Genomic DNA, 15,664 nt, shown 5'->3' on the forward strand with positions numbered 1-15,664 from the left:
CAGGTCCAGGAGGGGATGGTGGGTACCAAGATGGCTTGGGCAGGACCAAGCGGAGGTGATGGGCACCCAGATGGCTCCAGGAGAACCAGGATGTGGTGGGTGCCAAGAAGGTTCCAGCAGCACCAGAAGGATGTGACAGATGCTGAGATGTGTCCAGCAGGAGCATGGGGAGATGATGGGCACCAAGATGGGTCCAGCAGGGTCAAGCAGAGATGATGGGCACCAAGATGGGTCCAGCATTGTCAAGCAGAGATGATGGGCACCACAATGAGTTGGGCAGGACCAGGAGGAGATGATGGGCACCAAGATGGGTCCAGCAGGGTCAAGCAGAGATGATGGGCACCAAGATGGGTCCAGCAGGGTCAAGCAGAGATGATGGGCACCAAGATGGGTCCAGCAGGGGCAAGCAGAGATGATGGGCACCAAGATGGGTCCAGCAGGGTCAAGCAGAGAGGATGGGCACCAAGATGGGTCCAGCAGGGTCAAGCAGAGATGATGGGCACCACAATGAGTTGGGCAGGACCAGGAGGAGATGATGGGCACCAAAACAGGTCCAGGAGAAGCAGGGTGAGATGATGGGTGCCAAGATGGGTCCAGCAGGAGCAGGAGGTGATGATGGGCACCAAAACAGGTCCAGGAGAAGCAGGGTGAGATGACGGGTGCCAAAGTGGGTCCAGCAGGAGCAGGAGGTGATGATGGGCACCAAGATTGGTACAGGAGAAGCAGGAGGAGATGATGGGGGTCAGGATGGGTGTTTCAAGACCAGGAGCAGATGATGGGTCCAGCAGACACAGTGGGTGCTCAAACAGGTCCTTTGGGTGCCAACATGAGGTGAGATGGGTCCGGTGTGGGGATGGTCACCATGATGTGTGCAGGCAGTGACCTAGCCACCAGCTCCTCCAGCACCCAAAGGTGGGCACCTGGCCTCAATGAGCCCCCCAAAGGGACCCCAGCACCCAAAGGGACCCCCCCAATGCCGCCCTTGGGTGCACCCAGCTCCAGTTGTGCCAATGGTCTCCTTCCCTATGGGCTGGGCCTCTCCTGGTCCCTCTGGTCCCCTGGTGCCACCTTCTCCATGGGCTCAGCTCAGCACCTGGAGGTCCTCCCGGCCCCATGGCTGCCCCACAGCTCTGCTCTCAACCAGCCGCCCAACCCCAACATTGATGTGGATGGACCCCAACCCTGCTCAGATGCCACCAGGTCCTCGCTGCCACCCATGACCACCCAGGACGGTGGAAGCGTCGCCCATGGGATGCTCCTCAGATGTCCAATGGGTGCTGCCATCCCTTGGTGACCCCACCATGGCCAACCATTGGTGACCCCACCACAGCCAACCCCTTGGTGACTCCACCACGGCCATCCCTTGGTGACACCACCATGGCCAATCCATTGGTGACCCCACCATGGCCAACCCTTGGTGACCTCACCACAGCCACACCCTTGGTGACCACCATGGCCAACCCCTTGGTGACCCCACCACGGCCATCCCTTGGTGACCCCACCACGGCCATCCCTTGGTGACCCCACCATGGCCAACCCCTTGGTGACCCCACCATGGCCAATCCATCGGTGACCTCACCATGGCCAACCTTTGGTGACCCCACCATGGCCAACCCCTTGGTGACCCCACCATGGCCAATCCATCGGTGACCTCACCATGGCCAACCCCTTGGTGACCCCACCATGGCCAATCCATCGGTGACCTCACCATGGCCAACCCTTAGTGACTCCACCATGGCCAACCCTTGGTGACTCGCACCATGGCCAATCCATCGGTGACCCCACCATGGCCAACCCTTAGGGACTCCCACCATGGCCAACCCTTGGTGAATCTCACCATGGCCAACCCCTAGGTGACTCGCACCATGGCCAACCCCTTGGTGACCCCACCATGGCCAATCCATTGGTGACTCCCACCATGGCCAATCCATTGGTGACCCCACCATGGCCAATCCATCGGTGATCCCACCATGGCCATCCCTTGGTGACCCCACCATGGCCAACCATTGGTGACCCCACCATAGCCAATCCATTGGTAACTCGCACCATGGCCATCCCTTGGTGACCCCACCATGGCCAATCCATTGGTGACAACCATGGCCATCCCTTGGTGACCCCACCATGGCCAACCATTGGTGACCCCACCATAGCCAATCCATTGGTGACAACCATGGCCATCCCTTGGTGACCCCACCATAGCCAATCCATTGGTGACAACCATGGCCATCCCTTGGTGACCCCACCATGGCCAATCCATTGGTGACAACCATGGCCATCCCTTGGTGACCCCACCATGGCCAACCATTGGTGACCCCATCATAGCCAATCCATTGGTGACAACCATGGCCATCCCTTGGTGACCCCACCATAGCCAATCCATTGGTGACAACCATGGCCATCCCTTGGTGACCCCACCATGGCCAACCCCTCCGGCTGGTCACAATGTGACCAGTGACACAGTCAGGATGGGGCTTGGTTGATCCCATGTCTCACTGCAGAGGGGCCGGTGAAGGTGCCACCACCCCCCCCCAGCACTCATCCTCTGGTGGGGTCCATGTGGGGTCTTGGGACGGGGTGGGGGGGGGACACCTCGGGTGGCGGGTGCTATAGGACGCCCTCCATGAAGCTGGTGTCGAGGTGCTGGATGAGCACCCGGATGAAGGACATCTCCTTGCGCGTGTTCTCGAAGATGATCCGGGGGTCGTCCGATTGGCAGCGCAGGCAGTTGGGGGCCATCACCATGGCCAGGTTATTGACGTCCATCTTGGTGACCGCCACGTTGCCCGGCTGCACGAACACCTATGGGGCAGGCAGGAGGAAGGGGCAGTGTGGACCCAATGGGTCTTGGGTGAGATGGGGAAGGACCGCATGGAACGGGCTGGGTTGGAAGGGAGATTGAAGATGATCCAGTTCCAAGCCCCTGCCATGGGCAAGGGCACCTCGGGACATGGGCAGGCTCCTCTATGGGTGTTTGGAGCTGGAGATGCTCTGGAAGAGGTGATGGAGATGAGAAGGGGTATGAAGCCACCCCTAAAGAGGGGACCTGGGGGATGGCCAGGACCATGGGACCTCAAATCTGGTGCTGGCTCATGGAGTCATGGAATGGGTTGGTTTGAAGGGAACTAAAAACTCCCCCATTTCCAACCCACACAATGGGCATGGTCGCCTTCCACTGGGGAAGGATGCTGCTCCATGGCTGCCTCCATGGGCTGGGAGCATCCATTCGTCAACATTGGTGTCCCCACGTCCTCTGCCCTCCATCCCATCATACCCAGTCTCTTTGGGTACCTCAGGTCACACCCAGCCCACTGCAGGACCTTGCCCTGCGCCTGGTTTCAACCCTAACCCTAACCCAAACCCTAACCCTAACCCTAACCCTAACCCTAACCCTAACCCTAACCCTAACCCTAAATCCAAACCCAACCCCCACCCCAACCCTAACCCCAACCCCAACCCTAACCCCAACCCCCACCCTAACCCCAACCCCAACCATAACCCTAACCCCAACCCTAACCCTAAATCCAAACCCAAACCCCACCCCAACCCTAACCCCAACCCTAACCCTAACCCCAACCCTAATCCCAATCCCAACCCTAACCCTAACCCCACCCCAACCCTAACCCCAACCCTAACCCCAACCCTAATCCCAATCCCAACCCTAACCCTAACCCCAACCCCAACCCTAACCCCAACCCTAACGTTAACCCCAACCCTAACCCCAACCCCAACCCTAACCCTCCTGATACCCATACAGCTCCCACTTCTCCACCCCCTTCCAGGTCCTTCAGGTGGGCAAAACCCCAGCCCTTGACTTGGTGGCATCTCCAAAGGTGCTGTGGGGTCACCAGAACCCACCTGCACCCCTGAACACAGCCATTAGGGACACCATGGGGTCAACCGGGTGTTCCAACCGGGCCTCGAGCCCTGCCAGGGATGGGGCAACCACAGCCACGGAGCCCCCTTCTCCCCCCCCCAAGCGCTATGGGGTCGCCCCTGGTGGGTCCCGGCCGTACCTGTAGGAAGCGGATGAGGTAGCACAGCACCATCTTGTTGATCCTGGGCAGGGAGTGGACAACGGCGATGGCCGCCTCGGGGTTCTCGTAGTGGGTGATGCACTGCTCATAGAACTCGTGGGGGATGAGGGGCTCCTCCAGCTCCCGGTACCAGAGCTTCAGCAGGGAGGCTGTACGGGGAAGGAGGACATGGGGTGCTATGGGGTGGGGGCTCTGCACCTCCCCGCACTCATCCATCGCCCTCCCCCCGGGTCCTACCGGGAACGTGGGGGTCCTCCAAGCCCGTTGGGATCTTCCATTGGTCCACCTGGAGCTTGAGCGCGTTGACCTCGTCGATGTCGCCGGGGACCCTGAAGGGGGAAGAGATGTTGGGTGTCAAGCAAGAGGTGGGGACCTACCTGCCTCAGACCCACCTTGGGTCCCTCATGTGGGGCCCAAGAGCTGGAGGTGGAGGTGTTTTGGGACCTGGGTTCTGCCCATGGGGAGGAGGCATCCTGCTGTGATGGACCAGGGGAGGTTTGTATGGGAACCCCAAGACCTCAGCTTGGCTTCGGTGGACACCAAAGGATGGGCATGACCCTGACGTGGAGAAACCCCCAATGGTCTCGGAGCAAGGAGAAGTTGAGCTGCTCAAGGAGGAAAAGGGCCCCCATAGGGATGTGGGGCACAGGTTGGCTGCCCCATAAGGAGATGACCTGTTATGGGCTTCCCCCATAAGATGACCATGCTGGGGGTCTCCAGCAACCACAGCAGAATGGGGATGTGGGGAATGATGTCGTTGCCCCATAGGATGACTTGTTATGGGCTCCCCCCATGAGAAGGTCACCATGCTGGGGGTCTCCAGCAACCACAGATGAATGGGGATGTGGGCAATAATGTGGTTGCCCCATAGGACGACTTGTTATGGGCTTCCCCCATCAGAAGGTCACTATGTTGGGGGTCTCCAGCAACCAGGGATGAATGGGGATGTGGGGAATGATGTTGTTGCCCCATAGGATGACTTGTTATGGGCTTCTCCCATAAGATGACCATGAAGGGGGTCTCCAGCAACTACAGGTGAATGGGGATGTGGGGAATGACGTCGTTGCCCCATAGGACGACTTGTTATGGGCTCCCCCCATGAGCAGGTCACCATGCTGGGGGTCTCCTGCAGCTGTAGATGAATGGGGATGTGGGAAATGATGTGGTTGCCCCATAGGACGACTTGTTATGGGCTTCCCCCATGAGAAGGTCACCATGTTGGGGGTCTCCAGCAACCACGGGTGAATGGGGATGTGGGGAATGATGTGGCTGCCCCATAGGATGACTTGTTATGGGCTCCCCCCATGAGGATGTCACCATGCTGGGGGTCTCCTGCAGCTGTAGATGAATGGGGATGTGGGGAATAATGTGGTTGCCCCATAGGACGACTTGTTATGGGCTCCCCCCATGAGAAGGTCACCATGTTGGGGGTCTCCAGCAACCACGGATGAATGGGGATGTGGGGAATGATGTGGCTGCCCCATAGGATGACTTGTTATGGGCTTCCCCAATGAGAAGGTCACCAAACTGAGGGTCTCCTGCAACCATAGGTGAATGGGGATGTGGGGAATAATGTGGTTGCCCCATAGGATGACTTGTTACGGGCTTCCCCCATGAGAAGGTCACCAAACTGAGGGTCTCCAGCAACCATAGGTGAATGGGGATGTGGGGAATGATGTGGTTGCCCCATAGGATGACTTGTTATGGGCTCCCCCCCACTGCGGTGGTCGCCCTGGTGGGTGCCGGTGCCTCTACCTGAAGATGCCCTCGGTCTGGTCGCCGTTGAGGGCCAGGACCTCCTCGGAGAGGCGGGTCTGCACCCAGGGCAGCTGCCGCTCCGGGTACTTCTCCTTCTGCATGGCGATGATGTCCTGCAGGGAGCTGCCGAACATGGAGGGGTTGAAGACGGCGTTCTTGGCGTGGCGGATCTCCTCGATGTTGGGCTTCTTCAGGCCCTGCGAGGGGACAGCGGAGACGTCACTAACGCGCCGGGGGATGGAGTCCCCAGGGCTGGGCTGGGCCATGCGGGTCCCGCTCAAGCCCAGGTCCCCATGGTCCGGAGCTCGCTGTGGGATGGGGACAGGGGATGGAGCCACGGTGAGGTCCGGGCAAGGTGTCCAAGGTCCAGCAGCTCAGAGCTCAAAGGCGGCCACCGGGCTGGTGCCTTCAGCCATTGTCTTGGTTGGAAAGTGAAGCTGGCCCCAGGAGAAGATGTGTGGTGGGATGCGGAGATGGATGCAGTGGATGGAGGCAGAAGAGATGGATGCAATGGATGTGGGCATGGTGGGATGCAGATGAGATGGATGCAAGGGATGTGGACATGGTGGGATGCAGATGAGATGGATGCAAGGGATGTGGACATGGTGGGATGCAGAAGAGATGGATGCAATGGATGTGGACATGGTGGGATGCAGAGGAGATGGATGCAATGGATGTGGACATGGTGGGATGCAGATGGGATGGATGCAATGGATGTGGGCATGGTGGGATGCAGAAGAGATGGAGGTGATGGATGGGGACATGGTGGGATGGAGATGGACACAATGGATGTGGACATGGTGGGATGCAGATGGGATGGATGCAATGGATGTGGACATGGTGGGATGCAGAAGAGATGGATGCGATGGATGGGGACATGGTGGGATGGAGAAGAGATGGATGTGATGGATGTGGACATGGTGGGATGGAGAAGAGATGGATGCAATGGATGTGGACATGGTGGGATGCAGAAGTGATGGATGCAATGGATGGGGACATGGTGGGATGCAGATGGGATGGACGCAATGGATGGGGACATGGTGGGATGCAGAAGAGATGGATGCAATGGATGGGGACATGGTGGGATGCAGAAGAGATGGATGCAATGGATGGGGACATGGTGGGATGGAGAAGAGATGGAAGCGATGGATGTGGACATGGTGGGATGCAGAAGAGATGGATGCAATGGATGGGGACATGGTGGGATGGAGAAGAGATGGAAGTGATGGATGTGGGCATGGTGGGATGCAGATGGGATGGACACAGCAGCTGTGTGCGATGGGATACACAAGGGGAGATGGATGGAGCAGACACGTGATGGGATGGAGAGAGATGGATGCAATGGATGGGGACATGGTGGGATGGAGAAGAGATGGAAGCGATGGATGTGGGCATGGTGGGATGCAGATGGGATGGACACAGCAGCTGTGTGCGATGGGATACACAAGGGGAGATGGATGGAGCAGACACGTGATGGGATGGAGAGAGATGGATGCAATGGATGGCGACATGGTGGGATGGAGAAGAGATGGATGCAATGGATGGGGACATGGTGGGATGGAGAAGAGATGGATGCAATGGATGGGGACATGGTGGGATGCAGAAGAGATGGATGCAATGGATGTGGACATGGTGGGATGCAGAAGAGATGGATGCAATGGATGGGGACATGGTGGGATGGAGAAGAGATGGATGCAATGGATGTGGACATGGTGGGATGCAGATGAGATGGATGCAATGGATGTGGACATGGTGGGATGGAGGAGAGATGGATGCAATGGATGTGGACATGGTGGGATGGAGAAGAGATGGATGCAATGGATTTGGACATGGTGGGATGCAGAAGAGATGGAAGCGATGGATGTGGACATGGTGGGATGCAGAAGAGATGGACACAGCAGCCATGTGTGTGGTGGTATGTGGAAGAGGAGGTGGATGGAGCAGATGCAAGTGGAGGGATGCAGAAGATGGATGCAATGGATGCGGACATGGCTGAAAGCAGAAGGGTTGGATACAGCAGCCGTGTGTGTGGTGGGATGTGGAAAAGGAGATGGATGGAGATGTGTGTGGTGGGATGGACAGGGATGGATGTGTTTGGGTGGGATGCAGAGGAGGAGATGGACGCAGCTCCCCATCAGCTGCATCTGCCCAAGCGTCTCCTCTCCAGACAGAGCCACCAACAGAAGAAGCCACCCGAGCTGGGGCTTCACCTCGAGCTCCTCAACCCGTCTTTGCCCCCAAAGATCACAGTGATCCCAATGGATGCCACATCCCCTCCGTCCACCAGGCCTTGTCCGGGCAGATGTCACCATGAGGACCAAGGTGGGATCCCACCGTCCCTTCTCCATCCCCATGAAACGAGGATGGGGAAACTGAGGCAGCCGTGGTGCTGACGGGGCCAGGAGGAAAACCCCAAGCTCTAAATTCATCCCTATTTAGGGTCTACTCCTGAAGGACTCAACCACTGCCCTGATGGCAGCGATGGGCCATGGGGATGGATGTGATTGGTGAGGTCCATGGGGACCTGGGAGCTGCTGGAGCATCCTCTCCACCCTCAGCTCCCAGGATCATCTCTTCAATCCCCATTTGATCCCTTGGTCTATGGAAGCACCTGGGACACCCCAAGGAGAACCCCAGATGTTCCTCCACGTGAACCACGCTGGAGGTACCCGGAGCATCCACCATGGGTCCAGCACCAGCTGCTGCATCATTCCCATTGCTCTCCAGCTTCATCCCTCCTCCTCCTCCCCAAACCCCACCAGCCCCACAGGTGGTCCCGATGGGGGGCCAGCCCCCCCGCCCCATGGCCAGCGGTGGGGTGATACCTTCTTGGCGCCCGTCAGAGCTGCCTTCTGCAGCTTGTTGTAGCAGTACTTGGCATAAGTGCTTATTGCCACCCCTGCAAGAGAGAAGAGAGAGGTTGAGGCGTCACCTCCAGGTCATGGAGGCCCATGGGGGGGGGCTTGGGGAGGTGACACCCACCCCAGCTCCAAGATGCTGTCAGGGTCCCCATGGGATGTGGGGCAGCTCCGTCCCTGTCCCCATCACTGCTCCTCAAGGAGGAAGGGGGGGGGGGGCTGAGGAGGATGAGGGGTCCCCAAAACTCAACCTGCTCCCCAAGAACCTTGTGTCCTTGTACCCATCAACCATGGAGACCCCTCAGCTCCATCCCCACTCACTGTGGTGGCCTCATATGGGATACTGTGGCTTCCAGGGATGATTTTTCCACCCCTTCTCCTCCTGATGCCACCGCTTCCACCCTCATCCCCCTCCACACCATCCATCCCCTCCTCATGATGCCCTTCAACAACCCTCAACCCTTGGAGCATCCCGATGGGCTCATCCCAATGTAAGGTGCTCCTGCATCCCATAGCCAAGAGCCCTGGGGATCTGGTGGTACCTTCTGGATGACCCCAGAAGATGTTGGTGAGGATGGGCCAGGAGCTTAAAATGTGCTTTCCCCACTAAATATTGGGGCAAAAGAGGGGGAAAAGGGCTCCAGGAGAAGACCTGGTGGTTGGCAGCTCCTGGTGGCCCCTGATGGTGCTTTTTGGTTAAAACCAGACTTGGGATCATCCCTTTTCCCTCCATCCCCAATGCTGTTGTCTTCAAAGGGTTCCTCCAGTGGGGTTTTGGAACTGTAAATGCCCTGGAGGAGATGATGGAGATGTGGTGGGGTCTGAAGCCACCCCGAAAGAGGGAGCCTGGAGGATGTCCAGGACCTGGTGACCTCAGATCTGGTGCCCATTCATGGAATCATGGAATGGTTTGGGTTGGAAGGGACCATCCAGGTCCACCACGATTCCATGAGCACGGACATCTTCCACCGGACCAGGCTGCTGCTCTATTATTGAACCTCATGAGGTTCACACAGGTCCCTCAGGTGGGTCAACCCCATCACTAGGCTTGGTGGCAGCTCCAAAGGTGCTGAGGGTGGCCTAGACCCCACCATCTGCACCACTGATGGAGACACTGAACACAACCTTAATTCATGGTGGCCATTAAAGCTGTTTCTCAGGTGCCTCCACCCACAGGTTCCAGGTCCCACACTGCTGTGGCTCCAGGTTGAAGCCCCTCATCTTGCACCAGGAACCTCTTGGTGTTACCTGGATGCTGAGTGTTCACCAACATCCCGATGTGGGGACCTGGCATCCCCCCAGAGCCCAGAGGGATGCCACATCACTGCCATCAGTGATGGCTTTGGCACCAGGGATGGTGGTACCCATCCATGATCATCCATCCATCCATCCATCCATCCATCTATCCATCCTCCATCCACCTATTCATCATCCATCCACCCATTCATCATCCATCCACCCATCCATCTTCCATCCACCCATTCATCATCCATCCATCCATCATCCATCCATCCACCCATCATCCATCCATCCATCCATCCATCCATCCATCCATCCATCCATCATCCATCCATCCATCCATCCATCCATCCATCCATCCATCCATCCATCATCCATCCATCCATCCATCCATCCATCCATCCATCCATCCATCCACCCATCATCCATCCATCCATCATCCATCCATCCATCCATCCATCCATCCATCCATCCATCCATCCATCCATCCATCCATCCATCATCCATCCATCCATCATCCGTCATCCATCCATCATCCATCCATCCATCACTGAGTAAACCTGACAGCACTTTCTATGTGGCTCTACTTAATGAAGTCCCTACTTTCCCCTCTTGTTAATTACTTATTATCAATTATTAATGTTATTAATTGCTAATATATTAATATATATATGTATGAATCATGTTCTATCTACCCATATAGATTTATCTATATAATTAGATATTTAATATAAACCTGTAAGTCATATTAGTGATATTAATTATGCTAAATTGCCTACATGCTATTATATATAACATTATATAAAACCAAAATATTACGTATTATTTAATTACTCCTGTTTCTAATACCCTATCCTATATTAGATATACTAATAAAATATGATAAAACTGTGTTTATAAAAATATTATATAGGGTGTTCGATATATTTCTGGCATTTTTTATCATATTCTATATTAAATGATTATACTTATGATATTTTATAGCCAAAATGGGGGTATTCATATTAAATCTGATCTTGTATATTAAATGAATAGCATTATATATAAGATTATGTGGTTTTATATAACATTATGTAGGAAATATAAGTATTGTGTTACACATAACATTGCATGTAATATTATATATGAATGCATAATGCTGTATATATCATATATTCATATACATTATATATCATATATAGACAAGTACATGATGATATATGATACATAATATTAAATATTATGATGTAATCTTTTACATGTTATCATATATGCTCTATATGTTCATTATATGATGTATATAGTGATATATATGATATATTAAATATATACAACATTATGACATAATATATAATATGGAGTATATAATTTATAATAAATGACAGATATAAAATGTAATAGTATGCTATGTATGGTATATAATATATACTGTAGACTGCATGCTATAATATATAATATATACCATATATACTATGCTATATAATATATACCATATATAATAGATACTACATATAACAGATAACAAATAACATACATGATAGATATTATGTAATATTATATATCCATATATAACATTACCCATAATGTTATACAGAACATATATATATGATGTTCTAAACTTGATATATAATACTACACATTTATAGATAACATATCTACAATATGAAAAGACAAATGACAGTGTCTAATCTACCTCAATATATCTACATAACGTTGAGTTATTTATTAACTCCACTATCAACCCCTGCAGCTCTATCTCTGTATCTCATCTACATCCATGCCCAAACGGCTCCAGCTCCATCTCCCTGTCAGCACATCCCCGGGCTGGCCCTGCTGTGCGTCACCGGGGTGCGAGCGTCGCGGGGCCGTCCCTACCCTCGAGCTCCTCGAGCTGGGGCTTGGGTTTCTTTCTCAATTTGGGCTTCTTCTTATTGGTCCTTTCCAGGAGGTCGTTTATGTGCCGGGTCACTGGGAAACGGGGATTGGGGAGGGATGGAATGCGACAGGATGGGAACAGAACAGAAACGGGAACAGAAATGAGACTGGGACTGAAACGCGTGCAAATAAAGAACAACAGTGATCAAAACAATCAGAAGAGGGGAACGTGAAAACACAAAAACCCAACGGAAATAAATGCAAATTACACGAAGATGAAATCGAAAGATCAATAAAAAGTAAAAATGAAAATACACAAAAACCTGAAAAAATCGGAATACAAAGAAAAGTGAAAATGAAAGGAAAACTAAAATAATAAAAATAAAAGCAAATATAATGAAAGTAAACGAAAATAGTAAAGAATAAAAATGAAATAAAGGAAAATGAAAGTGAAAACAAAATAAAAGAAGAAAAATAAGTGAAAATAAAATATCTAAAAATAAAGAAGAGAAAATAGAATAAAAATAGAAATAAAAATTAAAAAGGAATAAAAAATAGAATGAAAAGTAAAAATAAATGTAAAGAAAAAGAAAAACTAAATAAAAATAGAAATAAATGAAAAGAAAATCAAAATGGAAAGGAAAATGCAATAAAACCTAGGTAAAAATGAAAACAAATGAGCAACAAAAAAGAAAAATGAAAATGAAATAAAATTAAAATGGAAACCAGAATAAAACAAAAAATGAAAATAAGAGATAATTAAAATCAAAATAATACTGCAATAACAAGTAAACCTGAAATGAAAAAAATGAATATAAATAAATAGAAAGTTATTTTTCTTTTTATTATTTTAAATAAAAATTAAAATATTAAAGGAGAATGAAAATAAATGGAAATGAAAACTAAAAAAAGACGCAAATGCAAACGTGAAATCGAGTACATGAAAGGGAAATAAAACCACGGGAAAACCGAAATTAAGACCAATTGAAATGAGAATCAGAACTGAAACATCAACACCACGACGACGGATCGAACCACGAGCAGAATTCCAACTGCACATGGCACAACCACCAGGACAACGAACTAAATCCGACGATAAATGAAGATTCCAAAGGAAATGACCAACGCCGACATTCCGAACCCGACACGATAGCTGTGGACTTCCTTTGACACCTCTGCTGCGGGGGGGGGGGAACGGGACATGGGCAGCCCCAGGCCTCCCAACCTTGGTGGTACCAACCCTTGTGCCACCCCACCCTGTCCCACCACCCCTGGGGCTTCCTCAGCCACCCCACAGCTCCCCCCGTGGACACCGTGGTTGGGTTCCTCTCCTCTCCTCCCCAAGCTGGGCAGATCCATCCCAGCTCCACCTGATGTTGGTGTCCTCCAGATGTTCCTGCCTGGTCTCCAGGGAGCCAAAGGGCACCAGGAAACATCCAGGCTCCATTTCCCAATGGTCCATCCATGGACCTCCTGGACCTCCTCCTCACCTCCTCATCCATGGACCTCCTGGACCTCCACCTCACCTCCTCATCTATGGACCTCCTGGACCTCCTCCTCACCTCCTCATCTATGGAACTCCTCGACCTCCATCTCACCTCCTCATCCATGGACCTCCTGGACCTCCACCTCACCTCCTCATCCATGGACCTCCTGGACCTCCTCCTCAGCTCCTCATCCATGGACCTCCACCTCAGCTCCTCATCCATGGACCTCCTCCTCACTTCCTCATCCATGGACCTCCACCTCACCTCCTCACCCATGGACCTTCACCTCACCTCCTCATCCATGGACCTACTGGACCTCCACCTCAGCTCCTCATCCATGGACCTTCACCTCACCTCCTCATCCATGGACCTCCTGGACCTCCTCCTCACCTCCTCATCCATGGACCTCCTGGACCTCCTCCTCACCTCCTCACCCATGGACCTTCACCTCACCTCCTCATCCATGGACCTCCTGGACCTCCACTTCACCTCCTCATCCATGGACCTTCACTTCACCTCCTCATCCATGGACCTCCTGGACCTCCTTCTCACCTCCCCATCCATGGACCTTCACCTCACCTCCTCATCCATGGACCTCCTGGACCTCCTCCTCACCTCCTCACCCATGGACCTCCTGGACCTCCTCCTCACCTCCTCACCCATGGACCTCCTGGACCTCCACCTCAGCTCCTCATCCATGGACCTCCTGGACCTCCTCATCCATGGACCTCCTGGACCTCCACTTCACCTCCTCATCCATGGACCTTCACCTCACCTCCTCATCCATGGACCTCCTGGACCTCCTCCTCACCTCCTCACCCATGGACCTTCACCTCACCTCCTCATCCATGGACCTCCTGGACCTCCACTTCACCTCCTCATCCATGGACCTTCACCTCACCTCCTCATCCATGGACCTCCTGGACCTCCTTCTCACCTCCCCATCCATGGACCTTCACCTCACCTCCTCATCCATGGACCTCCTGGACCTCCTCCTCACCTCCTCACCCATGGACCTCCTGGACCTCCTCCTCACCTCCTCACCCATGGACCTCCTGGACCTCCACCTCAGCTCCTCATCCATGGACCTCCTGGACCTCCTCATCCATGGACCTCCTGGACCTCCACTTCACCTCCTCATCCATGGACCTCCTCCTCACCTCCTCACCCATGGACCTCCTGGACCTCCACCTCTGACTCACCCACGGGACGTGGTGATGCCCAACTTCCATCCATGCTCCTGCCAGACCAGACCCCATCACCCGTGAAACGGCACCAGTGATGAAGGAGCAGCAATGGCCAAGCCCAGGACTAGAGAGTGACCACCAGTTTGAGGTCAAATAGCCCAAATTAATGTCTCTTCTATCGACCATGACCAAAAACCATCTTGAGAGCTGGGAATCAAGCTGGATCCCCTTCCACCATGGGGTGATTTTTGGTCCAAAGCTACTCTAGAAGCCACAAGAAGCCACTGGAGATGGAGATGAAGGTGAAATCATCACTCATGGAATGGATTGGGTTAGAAGGGACCTCTGAAACTCTCGCTTACGGCCACCTCCAGAGGAGGTGACACTGAACCTGCAGCAAAGGTGTCAAAGCTCATTTCGTGTTGGGTCTCACGCTGCATTCCCATGTGCTGAGGAGGAAAGCACGGTGGTAAAGGCTCCACCATGTTCACTGCACCTCCAGGAGGGATGCGGGTGAGGTCCTCCCCCATCTTCCAACCAGGAAACTCATGAAGGCGAAGGGAAAAGGAACAAATGGGTTGTAAGATCAGCAGAAGCCACCAGGGCGGTGGTTTCCCCCTTACCTTTGGTGTCATTCACTGGATCCATGTGCCTGTAGATATATCCTTCTAGGTAGGAATGGAATTTGGGAGTGGGTGGGAAAAAGGCCAAACAAATGGCCATGAGCTCCCAGCCCCGGGCCAGGCTCTCGTATCGGAAGTTCTCGGTGGTCTGCCTGCACAGTTGGATGTAGAGCTCATCTCTCAGCCCCTGCATGCTCCAACCCTTGGTGGCGATCTCCAAAGCCACGTTGAGCTGGTCCGTCTTGGCCCGTCGGTCCCCCATGTACATCTGAATCAGTTTAAATATCTCACAGGCTTCCTTCTTGACGTTGCGGTCGTTGGTCATGATCATGGGTTTCTTGATGGACTCGCTGCTCCAGGCCAGCATGTTGGCGATGGACACCTTCCTCCGGAAGAGCCCTTGGGTGTGCTTGTTGAAGTGCTTGGAGGCCCAGTTCTCAATGTCCGTCTCCGAGGAGGGTTTCCGTAGGTTGAAGGTGGGGAAGACGCAGCTGGCGCTGGGCATCATGTTCCTGGTCTGCCTGCTGCTCTCGAACTGCGCGCAGGCACCCAGGTCCTCTGACTAGGAGACAACAGCCAGAGAAGTCCATGTGACCGATGGCATTAATTGTACTGCCAAACCGA

The 15,664-nt window shown here is 53.1% G+C and overlaps 1 protein-coding gene and 1 long non-coding RNA gene across 4 annotated transcripts in view; one reads left to right on the forward strand and one right to left on the reverse strand.

Annotated features, from left to right (window-relative positions):
* On the forward strand, positions 1–442 carry LOC133266259 (uncharacterized). Its single transcript, XR_009742297.1, has 3 exons — positions 1–92; positions 130–361; positions 411–442. It is a non-coding gene; the product is annotated as an uncharacterized LOC133266259 (long non-coding RNA).
* A 395-nt stretch (positions 443–837) lies between these two features.
* The window catches only part of LOC133266454 (rho GTPase-activating protein 39-like), a 116,260-nt gene continuing 101,433 nt past the window's right edge, over positions 838–15,664 (reverse strand). The window contains exons 5-13 of one of the 3 annotated variants that reach the window (XM_061447604.1): positions 15,041–15,602; positions 11,744–11,836; positions 8,618–8,691; positions 5,790–5,989; positions 4,272–4,363; positions 4,014–4,183; positions 2,411–2,799; positions 1,678–1,703; positions 838–1,422 (exon numbers count right to left, since the gene is read on the reverse strand). In XM_061447604.1, the coding sequence (XP_061303588.1) occupies positions 2,605–2,799; positions 4,014–4,183; positions 4,272–4,363; positions 5,790–5,989; positions 8,618–8,691; positions 11,744–11,836; positions 15,041–15,602 (1,386 nt within the window). In that variant the 3' untranslated portion in view covers positions 838–1,422; positions 1,678–1,703; positions 2,411–2,604. Of the gene's footprint in view, positions 1,423–1,501; positions 1,704–2,410; positions 2,800–4,013; positions 4,184–4,271; positions 4,364–5,789; positions 5,990–8,617; positions 8,692–11,743; positions 11,837–15,040; positions 15,603–15,664 lie in introns of those variants that run through there. The other 2 variants (XM_061447602.1, XM_061447605.1) reach the window with 2 other exon arrangements.

Source organism: Pezoporus flaviventris, unplaced genomic scaffold (assembly GCF_033815535.1).
Source record: "Pezoporus flaviventris isolate CSIRO_AGI_PZ_B2104156 unplaced genomic scaffold, CSIRO_AGI_Pfla_v1 ptg000007l, whole genome shotgun sequence".
In the NCBI taxonomy this organism is placed as follows: domain Eukaryota; kingdom Metazoa; phylum Chordata; class Aves; order Psittaciformes; family Psittacidae; genus Pezoporus; species Pezoporus flaviventris.